The sequence below is a fragment of the Molothrus ater genome, chromosome 6 (assembly GCF_012460135.2).
Source record: "Molothrus ater isolate BHLD 08-10-18 breed brown headed cowbird chromosome 6, BPBGC_Mater_1.1, whole genome shotgun sequence".
Taxonomy (NCBI): Eukaryota; Metazoa; Chordata; class Aves; order Passeriformes; family Icteridae; genus Molothrus; species Molothrus ater.
In genome coordinates this window covers 24,045,992-24,065,319 of record NC_050483.2, presented here as the reverse complement: position 1 = coordinate 24,065,319, position 19,328 = coordinate 24,045,992, and the positions used below count along the sequence as shown (strand labels likewise).

The 19,328-nt window shown below is 40.4% G+C and overlaps 1 protein-coding gene across 1 annotated transcript in view; it reads right to left on the bottom strand.

Moving 5' to 3' along the window:
* Positions 1–19,328, bottom strand: part of AMBRA1 (autophagy and beclin 1 regulator 1) — a 127,101-nt gene that overhangs the window by 90,796 nt on the left and 16,977 nt on the right. Inside the window, exon 8 of the mRNA XM_036384471.2 lies at positions 3,560–3,646. Coding sequence (XP_036240364.1) covers positions 3,560–3,646 — 87 coding nt within the window. The remainder of the gene's footprint in view (positions 1–3,559; positions 3,647–19,328) is intronic.

The window sequence follows — 19,328 nt, the reverse complement described above, 5'->3', positions numbered from 1 at the left end:
ACTTCAGATGCTTGATTTATCATTTAATTAGCCTTATTTGGTTAGACTTGAATTTTAATTAGGGGGGAGGACAAGTTTAGGAGACAGATTACAGGTTCAGGGGTGTTAAAACTTAAGCCAAAAAACATCAAAAGGGTAAGAGGAACAACACACTCAGCTTGATTCCTCCTGAATCTTTTATGCCCTGTCTAATGAGGTAAAGCTGTTCATGCCTACATAAAGAAGAAGGCTTTGCTGGACAAACACATCATTTCTCTCTACTCCCCATAAGACTTAATAGGCCAAATACAAAAAAGCAAGGCATTACAGATGCACATTAATAAATGAGGAGCCTGGTCTCCTCTCTGGGCTTTTCCATAAGCCAATGCCTTTGTGCATGCCTAAAAAAAAACTACATCAAAATATGTACAGAGAGAAAAAAAAGAAACACGGGAACAAGGCAAACACTGGAAAACATGAACAGTGGTCGCAGCAGTCCAGCAGTGTAACCACTGAAACTTTTATTTTCCCTAATATCACACCAAGGGAGAATTTTACAGAAGAATATGAAGAATGAGTTTAGCAGTCTTCTAAAATTATACAGGACACCAGAAGAAAAAACATGGCAATGCCTGTTAGAAGAAAGAGTAGGCAATAAAGAGTGGCCATAACCGATGACAAGATGTGACATTCAGCTTCCTAACAGCACATGGTGTGTGCACTGAATCGACTGTGAAAAAGATCTCAAAGACAACACAAGAAGCTTAAGTCTGATACACAGAGAGAAAGGTGTAAGGAATAAAATACTTTCTAGCTGCTTAGATTTTTTCTAGAGATATATCCAACAAACACTGTGATGCTTTATGCATACATACATATATGGAGTCTGGGAGCACATGTAATTCTTATTGAGTATTTCTATTTAAAAACCCCATTATTGTAGGTGTTCTTTGATGACAGCCTAATTTAATTCTTCTGCAGATTATTTTCTGAGCCCAGTACATATAGAAACTGTACAGAATGACAGAACAGCCAAGCCTGACCTTAGTGAAATTCAGCAAGGCCACTGAAAAATACTGCTGCAGTCTACCTCAAAATATTAATTCTAAATCTGAGGGAACTTCAAAAATATTCTCCCCGCCTCACTGCTGACCTAGGTTATTCAAACATAGCACCATTACAGACAGTAAATGCAGAAACAAAACTGACACATACACATGCTCTCAAAAATAAATTTTTCAGATCGTGTAGTTTATGTACTCTTTAAAAAAAGACTCCATTGGAAACAGCGTGGTCTTAAGGAGGTATACATATTTAATATATATTTAAAACACATAAACACACAGACACATATAGATGTTTATTAATAGATCCAGATGTGTTTATTTCACCTTTCACTTCTCCACCTTGTTATTTAGCTTCTCAAAGATATAACTTTACATTTGGAACTTATGATGCTACAAAAACACCGTTTAAAATGCAGTAACACTCCTTTTAATCACTTTTCAAGTTTCCAACTAGTTAAAGGGACAGTTAAAAATATCCTACTAGCCCAGCACACCAGTAAGGTTTATGGAGGAAGACTCTAATCCTATCCCACTCAAACTTCTAGCTGGTACTGATCACGCCTCCATGAATCTCATTCTCTGAAAAGGACAGTGATATTTACCAGAACAAATTAACCTTCTTAGAAGAGTTTCAAAACTGGACTTTTCTTCCAAAGCTCTTTATAAACTCAAGGTACTATAGCTTCTACCACAACCTAAAACCACTTGAACTGTCACATGAAGAGCACTGCATCAGTTCTAAAATGGCTTCAAGTAGAAAAATATCTTTGACCATACCCCTTATGCTAGGAAATGACTCAGGCATTGATCCATTTTCTTACATTTTATTCTTACAAATACTTACATTTTCTTACTTCACAGTAGACATTTACAAAAGGGGAAAACAAAATTCAGACACCTAGGCAGGCCCTCCTTTTCTTTTTTAAAAGGCAGCTCTCAGAGAGCTAGAACGAGATCTTAAAATCTCTGCTCTATCAATCTGCCTCCTTTGGACAAGGCATTCCAGAAACAATCAATGGTGCACTTCCAGCAATAAAGCAGCTTTTGGCATTCAAAAATAAACCTGAATGTAATAATAGCTTTAAATTAACATCCGTAGAATATAATTTTCCTCTTTCCAGGTAAAGCAATCCCTTTCCCTACCATTTAACCAACTGCCATTTAGAAGCTTTTAAATTTATCAGCATTTCTGACAGGCAGTTGCCAAGACCTTCAGCAGCCACCTAGGTTGGTTTCCCAAGGATCTTATATACAAGCAGCATACTCCACCTTACTTTCACTTCACTACACTTTTGTTTACATCATTCCTAAACCTTTGAATTAACTTTACAAGGCACTTTCTTCACAATAAATGGAAAAAATCCAAACATAAGATTTCACCTCTACAGGGCTTTATCTACAGACACAGTTAGCAAGGAGTTATTTACCAACACAATTATACCATCTGGCCAATTTGCAACACAACCTTTTATTTCAGAACTTGTACTTAAGAGTATTATCTGTATAAAAATGCACATTTTTGGGTTAATGATGAGGAGAACAACCCCCACCCCCCACCTCAAACCTCACAAAACAACAAACATCCTTCAGCAACTCAAGATTTAATTTTCAGTGGTATTCCTGTACTCTTCTTTATGATGAATCCTAGTAGCCTTCAATTCACACAACTATGCAAGAGGTTCCCCAAAAGGCTAAATCAGATATATTTTACACTTACTGAATTTCCTCATTCATAGCTATCCTAAACCCATCTAAAGAAAGCTTATTTGTCATGATTTATTCTTTGAAAGTTTCCAAAGCTGCTTGCTGTTCACGATTCTATCATTTCTTCTGACAGAGTCTTTGGGTCACATTATCCCATCTGTTGCTTTCTTAATACACTAAATAGAAACTGCAAAGATCACTTCTTTCCATTTTTGATAACTGCCACATTTGCTTTTTCTAGTCCTCTGAAACACTCCCACCTCTTTTGACGATTAAGCAGCACTACAGGTGTTTCTATGCCTAATGTCAATGATTCATGACTTTTCAAAAATAATTGTCAGTATTTTGTTCTTAGTTAAGTATACATAACCTTCTGCTATGCTCTGTCTTGTACAGATACATTTATGCAATTCATGCTTCTAAGCATGTTGTTTGCTCACACTAGCTCCTAATTCCCTTTACTGCATTCAAGACTATTTGTTTTTTAATTCATTTTTCTTCAAAAGAGATTTTTAATATAGTGATACAGCTCATTTACTGTTGGACCTGTTTGCCACCTAGTGTTCTCCACCCCAAATGATTTCATGAATTCTTACGTGTTTACTTCAACGGTAATTCCTTCCTGTTTTCCTCACTTCCCCCAGACTTAACAGCATCTGCTCACTTGTTTTGCTCTTTCCCCACGGCAGATCATTAAGAAGGAGATAAGCTCAATATTAGAACCATTGCCAGAGGTTTCAGTGAGTTATACTGAAATTATGCTTTTGCATGTAAAACTTAAATGCCTTTAGACTGCATTTAGATCTTACCTGGCTGGATCTGGGTAGATTGGATGTTCCCGGGATCCTGCTCCATCATAGCGAGATAATGAAATGAGGGAAGACTCCAGCAACCTCCTAGAAAGGAAAAACAGATTACAACATCAAAGACCATTCAGGAACATCCCTCCTATATATGACCTACTTTCTGAAACATCTTAAGACTATTTCTATAGTGCAGAGAATTCTGCAACATACTGAACCACTCACTTGATGGCATAAGTGTTTTCACCACACAGGTATTCAAAGTTTTATATTGTCACTGCACAGGAGAAAGAACACCTCAGGTAAGGAAGAAGAGTGGTCCCATAGCCATTTACAAGTTCCAAGAGAAAGATGTAGATTTCACTTCTCTGGAGACAACCCATCCCAATATATCAGGTCCATAAACACTACCACTGCATTGGCCATTTGTCAAATTCTTACCTACTCAGAGGTGGCTACATATGGAATGGGCCAGGGAGCAGGGGACAAAACACGCATGTTAACATGTGGACTTTAAGGGCACCACTGCTGTCTATCCATAGTAAGATCTTGAATCTTAGTCTCAGGCTCTGAAAGAGAGGTTTTCTACAAAACTACAAAAATTTAAAATGTTCTTTTCCTCTGTATTGTAATCAGCCACAGGGAGAGATACCAAATATTCACTCAAGAAAGAAATGTATGCAAATGCAGCCAGACAGCCTGAATATAGGAGAAGTGAGACTGAGTCATGAAGGCAGCAGAATCAGAAGTATATAGCAGGAATATGTCCCCCACCCTGGCTTCTACATGCACCTCTGTCTAGCTTCTGTCATAAACCAGAGGACAGCACTGTTTCAAGACTGACTCATGGCCTTTGCAGTCATTAGATTAACACAAGAGAGATGATTTGGGGCAGGTATAGAAAGTTGAAAAAACAACTCTCACATTTATAAGATTGCTGAGTTCCCTTTCAAGTCTTTCTACCTCAGAACTCCTGCTAAATTTTGTTTTCTAGTCTGTAACTTAATGAAAGTTGTGGTTTGAAAATCAAAGGGGTCCGAGACCACATCTGTTCTACTCACTCACACACACAGCTGTTGAGAAAGATTTGAATATTTAGTCCCACACTCATAATAATCCATTAGCCTTTGCAGTGCAAGACAGCAAGTATTAACACAGGAAGCAGGAAGAAGGACCAGATAAAATCCACACCCAACCTCCCATTTCTAGCCACATAAAGACAGCAGAATTCCAAATGAGATGTCTTTTTTCCTAGCAGCAGCCTACCCATCAGGATCTCAAGAAAAATATTTACTGTCTTACAGCAATTAAAAAAAATACTTCAATTTCCATTATAGATCAAGAATACAGAAAACAGCGAGAGATTGCTTCAGTCTCCCAGTTGGAAAGGTGTGTGTCAGCTTGAGAAACTTGCTGCAAAGCACTGGGACTATGCATAAGGCAAGAAATCCTGTCCTTTCTAGCACAAAGTTGTTTGGCAACCATTTGTCTTATTCAAGAACAGTTATTAAATCTCTCAAACTTTGAGTTTAATTAATTCTCCTGTTCCTAGGTTATTGAGTCAAAAGCTCTAATATTCAATACTGCCAGATATTATGAATACCTTGGTTACCCAAAAAGTCCTTATACTTTAATTCTGTCTTACCAAACCCTTCCTTCTGCTCCAAGTACATATGTGCAAAAAGCAGCCAATCCAGAATGAACAGTGTTACAGCTTTATGAGGTATACCTGAAGTCCTGTACCTGTGAGGTGTACAGGTATACCTATTAGTTGCATCACATATAGACTGCTTTAATTCATTCTAGGAGAAAGATAGACAGATTAAAATTAGCAGAAGGGATATTCTACCTACTCAGGCAACTGGTCCCTTCTAAACCACTGGCTCTGAGACTAGGTTACTGCCACTGCAATACCAACATGCTTTTGAGAAATCTGCTTTTCTAAGCTGCTCCAAACCAGCATTTTGCAAGCAACTTGGATATGCCAAGGCTGGAACATCCTGCCTGATCACTGGACTTAGCCAAGGAGAAAGAGCTTCCAGAACATGCAGATTCTGACAGGGTCACAACTTGAAACAGAAACAGCAGCTTCCTCCTAATGTGAGCAATGCCTATGGTGTTCTGATAATATGTACACACAAATAATCATCAAACTCACCCCTGTAAAAAGTCTTGATGCCTACACAACTACACATCCCATCTCCTTTCTATCTGCCCACTAAGTGACACAGTAAAATCAAAGCCACAAGGGAAGATGACCAGTACATGCTGCACAGCCTAGCAAACACTATTAGAAAGAAGTTTACTGGTATTGTCCCCCCATAATTGTCTTCTCACCTTTAAAAAAACTGGCAACTGCCTAAGATGACCATTGACTTTGAGGGATCACCTTCAGAAAGCATCTAGCAGCTATGCTGAAAGAAATCAAAACCCTACCAAGCAGAGGACACCACAAGGGTGCAGGGGCAGGACACACATCAAAGTAACTTGGTGTGGGTCTGCCAGGAGACCCTCTGCTTGGCTTGGGAACAGCACTTTCAGGAATCTATAATTCTCACCACTACACTGCAACAGATCCTTGAAATATATATTTGAAGAGTCTTGCTATAGCAGGTACTTGGGACCTCAGATGAGAATGGGTACAGGTTACCTTAGTAACCAACAGTTGCCTGAGGCACAGGATGGCCAAGTGTCTAGGTAAAGAGACTTCCTCCAGGCTTCAACAGCCCTGTGACATTACCTGAACAGGCTGCAACTCCATCCCATGCAGCAACAGAAGCTGCTACACCAGAAGGGCTCCCTTGGAAGACCAGTAGTTACTGGGTTGTAAGGAACAGGATTACAAACACTCCAATAAATACATTCCCCAGAACCCTTTCTATGCTTGCACTGTCCAAGTTGAATGGTCTCAGTTAAGATGGCCTTTCCATTAGAGCCTTCCAAGCCTGACAAAAACAAATCCAGCTCCTGCACTACCTCACACTGAGGCACACAGGCCACATACTAGGGCCACATTCAGATCATGTGGACAAAGATAATTAATTCAGTTAACAGTAACTGCTAAAAGCCAGAGCTGATTTTAAGTCTGATTAGTAGTTAATTGTCCTACAACCATGCCCTCTCAGATCACAGAGCAATGAACAGAGAGATTTAGATACACATAACAGGCAAAATATCCAAACCAAGGCAACAAGCAAGCTCATGAGATCCAGACAGACCATCTCTGCTTAATGCTCCACAGAATAACAATACCTGTACTGAGGCAGAGTACTAAGCACACATAAAATCCATTTTCAACTAACTCGTTCTAGACTTAGCCCTTGAGTCCCAAAGTTACAAATCCAAATGCATTTAGTACTGTCAAATGGGTTCAATAATAGGTACTCTGCTAGAATAATCAAAATGTCTCATCTGTGTCACTGGTAATGTAACCTACTGTCCCTCAGGAAGGTGCAGATAAAGATTCTTAAAGTAAGTCATGCTGCATTCTGCCAAGTCTTTGGTGTTACAGTCATAGCTTCTGGCACCCAAAATCCCAAAAGAGACACAGACTATTTATTTTCAGTAAAGCCAAAGTGTAAGGTAGTCCAATAGTCCAATTCACTACCACAGTAAATGTAAGGTTGGGAGCAATTCTGCTAAGGAGGACAAACATAATCCATAGATGAAGAGAAGTAGCTCTGTTGCTGTAAACTGTTAGCCACTAAACATTTAAGTTTCCAACAGAGAAGCATGAAAAGAGAGAACAGAAACGCATATTGCTTGCATCTCCTTTTGAAACATTTCAGCAGATCATGCTTGACTCCTGAATCCTTTCTGCAGCTTACAGCAACCTCCTCCTCTCCCACATCCCCCATTTCTGCTATCCAGATATGTAACAGGCTAACACTAGGTTCTATGGAAGCAATTGCTCCACTATCTCTGTCTAGACAATATGAAATTGTCACAAATGACATATAAAGTACAATTAGCAGAGAAACTGCAATTTCTACTCTCTTCCCCCGCTTACCAGGGGAAAAAAAATCACCCATTATCAACCTCCAGGTTGTCAGTCAATCCTGCAAATGATGAAAATTAACTCTGCTCACCCTAAGAGATGCTTCTGTTCCAGCTTGCTAAATTAGAAGGAGGGGGATTGTAGTTCTTGTTGGGTTTATTTTTTTTATTAAAACTACTACAAGATACAAATTTCCTCTGTTCAGCAGCATTGAAATCTCAACTCTCTGATTAAGATCAGGCTCTTTTTCTGTCAGACATCAACAACTCTGGAACTGCTGCTCTACACTTGCTCTGTTAACTCAGGTTTGCAGCAATCACTAGCAAGGGGTAAAGGAAGCAGACTTCAAGTTACAGGACACCTGTAGGCAAGGGAGAGAGAAGGAATTCACAGATACAAGACATTATAAGCAGAAAAGGGATCATTTTCAGAAATGAAGCTGAATGCCAGAAGCTGCAGTTCAAGGGGAAAAAGGTCATGAAGCAATCTCCTCATAGCACATCAGCCACTGGACTATAACCCCATTCTCCCCATGGGGATGAGCATCACCAACAAAGCCATTTGGGACAGAGCGATTCATTTCAGCGGGCTTTGAGAAGATACTTAACTGCAGCAAATTTCACTTTTCAGTAATAGTTTCTAAGGATATGCAGCCCTACACCACATCTCAGATTTGGTGCCACAGCATGAGCGTTACTGAGTAACGCTACTCCAAGAGACACGGAGGGAAGGGTTTTCTTCCCCAAAAAGGGAGGTGTTAACAAACAGCACTGAGGTTGTTTCCTTAGAAGCAAAGGGGTGTTCAGTCAGCTGCTATCCTCCTAAGCTGCTCTACACCAACAACCAGGGCAAACCAGTAAAATGAAGCACTCTAAGGACAGCAATTACACCTACCCCTCCCCTACTCCCAGTCTTCAGATACAAGCAGAGCTTTAAAAAGAAAATTCCTAGTTATCCTTTGAAGTAAAAGTATATTGATGACTCTTGGCAGCCTCTGATTTTCCTCCCCTGGCTTTATGTCTTCCCTGAAAAGACTTTTATATTGCATACTGCCCATTTGGAGGTGAAAATTATCACACTACATATTATATCTGTTTTTCAGTCCTCCAACTTACCAGGCAGTTCTCAGTTCCCCTGAGTACTCATCCCTGCGAATGTGCTCCTGTGGTTTCTCATAAGAAGGTAAAGAATAGCAACAGTTTAAAACTAGATTCCCTTCAATCATCTTCCTCTTAGAGCCAGGCAACGCATAACCTAAAGATGATAAGAAAGCTAAAGCATGAAAACAGCTGAATGTTCTTCAGTGTCCAATAACACCAATACCCTCCCTCAAACCTTGAACTCAATTAACCGTTAATGAACCAAATTCATTCCTGGAGATCAATTATAGCCTTGATAGAAAACTATTTTAAATAAAAATCTCAACCAACCAAATGCACTGGCTTGGATATACTTTCTTTCCCTTTTCTCAGAGGAATAGGAAAAAAATATTTCAGACATCTGTACTGTGTTTCCTACTTTCAAAAAGGAAATTGAAATCACGTAAGCAGAAACCATCAAGCATTTTGTTCCATAGCTTCATTTTTCATAAAAGTTTTGTAGTCCTTGTCAAACAGCAAAACACTATTGCTCTTCACCAGTTTCATATTCAAGCTTAAAATAAAAAAGCAATCAGTATGCTGTTCTAAAGATTGCCTGAAAAAATGAGTTCTAAAATTAAGTTCTTAACATAATCTGCTCTGATACCTCTAAGCTAACATTTCTAGACTGCTTCAGCTTTCACATGGTTATGGTTGGACATATTTAGCCTGGCATCAAGACTGGATAAGACAGGTCAGAAACAGACAATCAAGAGAGAAAATATAGTCAAACAAAAGGATCAAGCTTTTCTTAAGATAGTTCTAACCATCTGCAAGAGACAAATAACCTGAAAATATCACTACTCATTAAAACCTCAACAGTCACTTTTACAGTTGGGAGTGAGCTCCTCCATTCCCTTGTTCACATCTGTGCCAAACAACTCATGCTCAGTGAGGAACTAGAGTTGGTGGCTGTCTTTCTATCCAAACCCTCTTAGGCATCCTTTTCATCACCTTTTTTTTAAGTTACTCCATACAATAAGAAGCCTTTACAACATAATTTCCTTTTTTTAGGGAAACCAAAGATGCAATATGTGATCAGAGACAACTTCCAAACGCAGCCTTGTAGAACACTTTGGCCTGCTTGTGGGAAAGAACTTGTGTTAACTCTGAAGGTGCAACTAGGGACAGAGAAGACAGCCTTCCCAGCTGGAGGTGCAGAGTTGTTCAGAGGAGTAGGTCTGATATAAGGCAGAAGTTATCACAGAAAGTGATTGTTTCCCCTTCACTGATTCTGGGCAAGAATCTTGTAGAAAACAAACTGGTTTTCTCAGTCAGAAAAGAGACAGCACATAAGGTCTTCAGCCAACGTGGGAAGGAGTGCAGAAAAAGGTGCACAATTACACAAAACAAGGAAGTGTCAGTAAGAGTTTGAACAGCAGAAATGAGCACTGCAAGAACTACACAACAACTTTAGAGCTCATCACAGGGAAAGAGAGTAACTTTACTGAAAATGACAGATTCTTTCGAGAAGACTCAAGGCTGCACTGTTAATCTATTACTTCACCTGCTGAAAAAGGCCATGCATCGGAACAAAACATGAATGAGCATTATGGAGAGGTCCTCATCATACAGCATCTGGGGAATGATTAGTTCATCATTTCAACAAGCAAGAGGGAACACACATCCATGACAGACATTAAAAGAGTCAGGACCAGCTACAGCAAGAAGCATTGATTAGTTTTGGCAGTGAGTCCAGCATGAAAAAAACAACGAAAGAGCTTGCACCTTCATTTTGCAGGGGCAAATCTAGAGGGACAGGAGGGGGAAAGAAATTAAAATCAGTTCAAGGTACTGCACATGCTATTTTGCTCTACAGTGGCAGTTTCACACCAGTGCTCAGGATGGGGCAGGTACCTGCACCAAGCTGAAGACAGACATCGCATTTTTCCGCCTAGACCCTTAACAACATGCCATTATACCAGAAATTCAGCTAGAGGGTATGGGTTTCTAGTTATCATAAGTTTAAAAGCATGGCCAGAACACAGCCAACACACTGAACTCCCTCAGCCTGCACACAGCTTTACTCCTCTGAGGGCTCTTCTGCCTACCTTCATCTGTACGACTCCTTCAAATTCTCCTTGTTCTGGGAGTTCCCAACACCACAGACTCTGTGGACAGCAGAAATCTCTGCTTACCCACACACACAGATCTGCGTCAGCTTCTGGGATAATTACATATAACTCATGTTTCTCCATAGGGAATTGAAGAGGAGGTGTCTTTCTTGAGGGGGCAGAAGCCATACTGTTATCTCCATAGCTTTCTAACACTATGAAAACAGAGGTCTCACCACAAATCAAGCAATCCCTTTAAAATGCTCTTGTTCACGCTGGAGTAAAAAGGAAAGTCAGGTCAACAAATGACTGCCAGGGTAGTTCAGTCACTTAGTCCAGCCTTCCCACTTCAGGAAGACGGGAATGATTTCACACTAATGCATTTCAAGCAGAAAAATGAGTCAGTTTCCTGGCAAATAAAGAACCCTGTTTATTTACAGCCTTCAGTTTCAGCAGGTGCTCTCTCAAGAAGAGCAAGGGAGGAGGTCACTTACATCATCACACAAACATCCATTTGGTGCAATCAGTTAAATATGTATGTGGAAAATGTTTAAAATGCATGCTAGCTATTCAACAGACCAGAACAGCTCAACTGGAGAAATCCAGAGTCATCACTCTTTTTCTTAGTTGTATTAATGAGTCAAATCACAGGTTTCCCTCTCTCCTCTTACTCCAGGCCCACAGATTAGATGAATGCTGCCCTACTGCAAGCTCTCCAGCCCAGATTCTCATTGTAATAAGAAGCAAATAATTTGATACTGGCTCTTTGTCTCCAGACACCACACTAAGAATTTCTAAAGAGCATGAAGAGTGAGTGCACACATGAAGTACATGTAAATTGAATGCATATCTAAAAATTACAGGGTTGTATTACAATAAAAAGACACACTACAATGCCAACATCTCCAGCTCTTCCCCACAGTGAAGAAAGCTACAGAGAGCTTTTAGATGAGCAAGCAAATCTGAAACAGAAGGTCTGAGAGCCTGCCCAAAACTTGTTTCTTGGCAAAAACCAAAACCAAATTGAAACTTAGACACTGTTTTAATGTGACTTATCTGAAGCCAGACTATAAGCTCTAAAAATCACAGCTAGATAGTTTAAGCACGTCACAGACCTCCATTAATCATAAACTGAGCATCATCCCCTAGATGAACATGAACTCAAGACACATAGGTAAAAGAACAGAAACAGGAGCAACTGTACCTGGTCAAGTGAGCCTGTCTGGACATGCTGCCACCCTGCAGCAGCTGGATCAGGTGGCTGCAGGGAAAGTATGCACAGACAACAGAGGAGACAGACACCCTAACAAAGGATGGCTTTCAAGAGCAGGAAGCTATTCACACTTCTTCCCTCTCTGTAGGAAAGTTGAGAACTCATATGTTTTATGGTATCCTCAAATAGCTATCTGTTTGAAGTCAGCTGTCTTTAAACTTCTGAGCAATGTGCGTTTATTCAAGATCTTTGGTCTACAGTCCTCTAATATACATTCCTCAAAAAAACAAACAACCCCACAAAAAAACCTGCCCAAAACAACAACAATCAACACCCACCCACCAAAATAACAAAAACAAACAACCCCCCCCCAACCCAATAAAAACCCCATACACACACACACACACACACAAAACCGTCACCAAAAAACACCAAAACCCCACCCAACTCTAGATGTCAACAGGAGCAAAAATAATAGCCAGTTTGGAAGCATATACCTCTTCTATTCTCACTAAAACATCACTTTAATTCAAATTCAGTAAGCTTCCTTGCTGCCACACTGCACACGTGAAACTCCAGAACAGTTCCCATAGAAAAGACACTTGTAGGGAAAGATGTTTCTTTTATCTGGAGATTGCAGAGGAACAAACTTCACCCATTTCTTTTATAGGTGAACTTCTCATTGCTGTGCCTGGACTAAGATGAGGGGTGGAATAAGGGCAGTGGTTCAAATGGGAAAGTACTCTGAAGGTATTTGAGAAGGAGTTATTTTATACCTGCCTAGGTTGCAAGTCAAGCTGCTACAAGAGGAACATGGGGAAATGAATTTCTTTTAGTCTGCTACAGTCATTGCTGCATATTTAAATTCAGGCCAAGAAAAGAAAAAGCAGCTTACGCCTTTCTGCAAGTTTGGCGAAGGCTGCAGGTGCATGTCCAGCTTTCCAGAGCACTGGGGGAAACTGAGCAGCAGGGAATAACCTCCATCAGTTACTGCAAGAAGGGAAAGCACAAGGCATCATCCTTCTTGCCCACCTACTCTCAGTGAAGAAGAACAGGGCTCTAGCAACCTTACATTATTCTTAAATCAGGAAACTAGCAAAGGCAGGGGAAGGAATATTTGTGCAAGAAAACAGGCACTTCTTTCACTTGTTTTTCCACGTAACTAGCAGCATACTAAAGAGCTCAAACTTTTAGAACTTCAGTAAAAGAGTCTTTCCTGCCCACACAGAGACAGTAGGCTTAGTCTGGAGAAAAACCACGAAGCTGGAAGGGTGACTGTAATTACCCAGAGCTCACAAAGGCATCAACTGACCTTTTAGGTACCATGGCAGCTTCTCCTATAGTTCAGGCTATATTTACAGTCTCATGATAAAACAAATTTGTATTTTCCATTTTTTGTAAAGGCCAAACAAACAATATACACCAAGTTTGTCCACAGCATGCACATCTCACACATAAACAATGCTAATTATCATGTTTGAATGCTCATGTCACCTTCAGACTATCATTTCACTTTATGCTCGCAACAGACAACAAATTAGGTCTTTGTTCACTCTAACATGTCCTGGCTAATGTTTACAGCAATCATTCCCCTATCACACAGTTCTGGCTTTCTCTCCTCAAGCACATCTTCCCAAGCACAAACCCAAATCTGTTCTCTCTGCTGGCAAATCCATTTATAATTTCTGTTTACCCCAATACTCTCACTAACTGCTGAGATATTACTTATCTCTATCACCACCATTTTCAAGAACAGTAACAAAGCATCTTTGGAATTATTTCTTACCAAGCCTGATAACAGCCCAGCATAAACTCTTCCAAAACTATCAGAGTGCACATGGCTTGTCAGAAAGCTACAAGGCTTGTCAGAAAAATCCTTCTTTCCACAGCACCAGTAAGGTCTACACACCATAACTTTAAACAAAATACTGAACTCAAACTACAAATGGCAGGACACAAGGCTAGCAAGGTTTCCACAACTAATGGGTCTGAACAAAAAGAGTCAAGAAAATTACGTTGGGTATGTCTAGATTTAGCACAGGCCACATTCCCAGAGATGTGCAGTCTGAGCCAGTCTCTTCTCCACAGCTCAGGTGTGCCCTTCTGCTCAAGCCTCCCTTTCTCTGTGAGCTCAATACCACTGCCACAATATATAGATATATAATATAAAGACTTGAATAAGCAAGCCACAACTGCTGTACGCAATTAGGAAAAAAATAGCAACTACAAAGATTTTGAGAAATAAGAAATGGAACAAAAGGCAGAATACACTAGGTATGTGTTCTGTCTTCACCATAAGAGACATCTGTAGCTTTATATAAGGTAATTCCCTCCTGTTTTAGTTCCTGCCCCCCAAAAAGTAAAGTGAGTAGCACTACCCTCCTCTCTGATTTTGATGGTAAATGTCAGTCACAGAACTGTGTCTTCCCAGGCAATTCTGTATCCATGGCAGGGGACAAGGAAGTGTTCTGGTTGTTTAATTGTTAAAGCAAGGATATGAGTGACGTACACCCTTTCATTCAGTGCTTTGCACAGTGAGGTTACCAGAACTCAGTACATGCAGAGATCCGATCAGTCTTGGTCATTTACACCAAAAACCAGAGCTGCAAATAAGAAGCTTAGGCTCCACCAGCATGAACTCAGGAACAAAAGCTGCAAAAGTGACTGTAGTCTTTTCCATTTCATATACAGCACTGATCACTGGTGGGCAGGAATGGGGTTGCTCCTACCCTGTCAATCTACTTCAATCATAGACTGCTCCCAATTCGATCACAAGTGAGCACTGTATCTACAACTTAGAGCAGGAAGAGGCATCCCCTCAAGGCATTGAGCAAACCATACCCATTTGCACTAGGAAAAAAACCAAATCCAACACAAAAAATCCCCAAACATATTCTTTGCCTTATGGAAAAGCTCCAAAATTCAGGTAATAGCTCAAGGCTTACTTGAAGAAGAGAATAAACAGAGCCCTCCAACCAACATCTGCCAAGCAATCCTCCAGAAAATAAGCTCCATGTTACAAAAGTCCTCCGAGGGGGTGAACAGCCATTAAAATGAAAACAAAATCTTTGAGAAGGGAGACTGTTACAAAGATAGGCTTGGTAGGCAGTAAGCAAGAAGTCCAGACGAATTCTCCAAGGCTGCCGAGGTCTTTTAGAGCTCTAACTTATAAGCATTTACATATCAGAAAGCCAAAATACCTGCCTCACCTTAGACACACATCTGTCTCTTTCAAACCCTTACAAAAGCCAAAAGGATAAGCTCCTCCCTTGCTTGCATTCTGTAACAGAGCCATTTCCCGTCTGGATCCCCCGCATTTACGCCTTTCTCCAAACACTAAAGAACTTGCAATTGTATGGTAACTACAGAGACAGGCTGCCGTTTGTGAGTGGGGTGGGTCCCCAAGCTACCCTTCATACAAGAACTCAGAAACTTTCAGGTTAGGAAAGGAGACAGAAAGGAGCAGAAGCAACATTACCCCCTTGTGGCAGCAAAGCAATATGGAAATAAGGTCTGAAATTCAAAAAGGAACAGACTAGGTGCTTCTCTTCATAGTTGCTGTAAGGAGAACTGTATGCGGCCAGAAGGTCATCAACACTGAGGAGATGAGCTGGAGTCACTGTACTACATGTGACCGTGTTCACATCACACAGCAAGAACAAGGCAGGAGGGACCAGAGTCCTCAAACAAGACCTGACAAAATGAAAGACACAGATTTGTCTCTGTACCCCGGTACGCGGTTCCAGGGAAGATGGTTTCACATGTCACTTGTGCACAGTGCATCCAACACACTAAAACACAGCAAAGCCTTTGGTAAGCTGTGCCAACTTCAACAGATCAAATATTTGCAGAACACAGTGGCCTCTGTCTTTCTTACACTCACAAACAAACTAAAGGAGTTTATACAAGGGTCCCCAGACAAGAATTTCCCCACTTCACACATGCTCACTACTTTCTGCCTGTATGCATGACAAAAGTGTCACTCAGGATGGTTCAAAAGATTTTTCAGATTTTCAGGTAACTTCAATAATGTATCTTGTCTGTCAAACTAAATAGGTGAGGCCACGTGAAAACATCATGCATTCGTAAAATGCAGGAACAAAGTTACTCATACCACAGCCTACGGAATTTGACCCCTGGAATGAGTGCAGTGGAGTGGTTTGAGAAGTTTAACATAATTGCCAGACAAAGCTTCTTCATGGAAGAATAAGGATAATAAGCATTTCCTTGCGAAAGATAAGTTTCATGCAAACCTGCCTGACAACAGAACAGAACACACCTTTCATTTGCAGTAATGTACTCAAATCTCTAGACAAAATAAACAGGTAAACCATATAAAAATTGTTCCCCTGTGTATTACAAGCAGCTAAATCTACAGAGGACAATTTTCTTCTTCCTTCTTTTCCCCATCTGTAGGAATTGTTTCACTGAATAAGGTCTGAAACATGATAGCAGGGACACGCATCACTACTTGCTTTTTGCATCCAGAACTCAGTAACAAAAATTAATTTATAACCTAATTATTTTCCTTTTTTTTCCTAAAAAACCCACACTAATTCTGCAGATGTTACTTGTATCATACTAAAATAGCCAAAGAGAAAATCTGAATCAGTTTTATTAGCCAGCATTGCACCATACCTAGCATTAACTTCTGAATTGATACATATTTCAGCAGAAATCACTGCTAGATTCTGTGTATCACTGTCTTAAGAAAGTGGCACCAGCTCCTCTCAAACAAGCAGCTGACTAGAAGAATCCTCTTTCATTCCCCTTTCAACTTTTCATTACCAACCTGAATTGACCCACAAAGCAACAATGGCTTTAAGTACTTAGAGGATCATTTCCATCACTGAGATTACAGTATTAATACAAGACCTCCTCAACCCATTTTTAAATTAACAGGTAGGTATAAAAAAATTAAACTAGCTATCATCTATTGCTCAGTTATCCTTCCTTCATCCACATCTTTCCAACAGCTTCTATGACCAATTTTATGCAGCACATTTCACATGGCAACTTCAGAGATTTCTGGGATTCTTTTCACTTCGATGTTAAAAGTGAGGCAAAGACATCCACAGGGGAAAACTCCTTGCATTTGAATTAATGAGATCAGTGTGGAGAAACTCAGAAAAGCTGGAGCTCAGTCTCAAGAACTTGTGCTTAACCTAGACCATAAACTTTCCCCAAATTCATGCCTTGCCAGCACAACTTCAAGAAGCACACAGCTCAATGCCACACTGCTTTCAGGCCAGGTTGAATGTGATGGGATTCCTTGTATTGCTGAGGCTCCTAGCGACATGCTTCTCCTAACACAGGTGCCGGAGCTGTTAGTGAGGAATAGTGCCATTACATGCTTATTAATGGCTTTGTGATTAGTCCAAGATAATTAGCCTAGGACCATCAGAAAGAGCAGAATTCTCTCCTTACCCAGCTGACATAGTTGCATCAACAGAATTCAAAGAATAGCCTTCACTAAACTACCCTCTTAACTTAATTGACCCTCAATGGCAATGTTTCCCAGAAAGCTACTTCTCTACAGGAAGGTCATGTCAGGGAAGGATTCCTGCCCATGGACAGGGGATGAGAACATACACAGTTTTGAGACACAATTTTTATCTTACGTTTTTTGGCTGACCTTAGAATATAGAGCTCAATTGCCCAATGAGGACATCTAATGGAGAGACAAAGAAGAACAGAATTATAAAACAGGTTATGAGCACACCTTGGATTCCAACACTAAGAATTAACCAGACTCTGATAGGCACAAAATTACATTGATTGGAAGTGTGTATACAGTTACCACTTGTACCCTCAGGTTTGAAGGCTTATCCTCCCCCCTGTATTTCATCAGCACTTTCAGCATTACATAGCTTATATCTCAGGACCCTCAGACCCCCTCTTTGCACGCTTCTGCAGCTCCAAAGGTTAAAAGACATTTTGGACTCTGCTGTGCAGAACTGGTTCCAGGACTTCCCACTGTGAAAGCATGCTCAAGGTCTGGGAGACATGAAGGCTTGGCACGAGACGCTCACTCTGTGCAAAATTTAGGCAAGTGAGTGCTTACTGAGTTGTTAATAGATTCACAGGATATTCTGAGTTGGAAGGGAACCACAAGGATGATCACGCCAAACTCTTAAGTAAACAGCCTGTATGGGAATTGAACCCACAACCTTGGTGCTATTAGCACCATGCTCTAACCCAACTGAGCTAATCTCATCTCCCATGTTCTATAAAGAAAAATATAAACAACTAATTTGAGAATGGCAGAAAATTACACCTGCAGGATAGAGCTATCCTGCATGCAGGGTTCCTTTTAAGGGAAAAGATTTCATAAAGCCCCAAGCCCACCTGATGTGTTTAACAAGAAAGGAAATAAAGTTTTACTTCAAGGAAATTGCCACAAGCATTTAATACCAGACTGCCCACTGCTTCCAGCTTCTTGCTTCAGAACTGTACACATAACCTTAACTTCAGTTAGAAGGGAAGCTGAAACCCCTGCAGTGCCTGTTCTTTAGAAAAGCCTGATAACAGAAGCAGAGGATTGGGAAAACAAAAGAGTACCTAGGAGATTTTCAAAAACCTCTGCCAGAAAGGTTTCACTAAAGGTTCCATCTTAGAGGAATTCCTCTGGAATTAAGCTCATGCATCAAACTACCCACTCCAAATCAGAAGCCTCAGCAAAAAGCACCTGTTGGCTCAGCTAATCAGGTTGGCAAGTAACCCTTCATAAATGCTACAGCCACTGGAGCAGACAGCAGCAATCACCATGGATGACAGACAAAGTGACCCAGAGATTTAGTCATAGGACTCTCCCTTAGACTCCTGCAGGCTGGGGTGGATCAATTATATGCCTCAGGACATTTTAAAATTATAGTTACCACAGAAAAGATCGTATCTACATATCCCACTACATCTCATTGTCCAAGCACGTGCCAAGTGCCCAATCAATAAGAAGGTTATTTGCCCTGTTATTTCTGACACTACAGTGACTCATCCCAGAAAACAAGACACAGTGGAGATGACATAAGTATGTACCACTATTTCAAAAGAAAGGTAATGCAAGACTTACTCAAGTGCCATTTTAAAGCTAAATTTGTCAGCTCCTTCTTACTCTTATGCCCTTTAATAGGAGACAAGAGGATATCTGACTTAAATTAACAGGAGGTAAGTTCAGGCCCAAAAAGTAGTTCCCATGTAATCAGCTTGAGATTCTCATTATGGGAGGTTATTTAAAAAAAAAGGCAAAAACTGGGGCAAGGATTTAGAAACTGATTAATAATTTTATGACCACCACCACTTATTTGCTATGCAACTACAACAACAAGAAAGGCAGTCACTGTTCCAGCCTCAGTATAATCAGCTTATCTGCAGA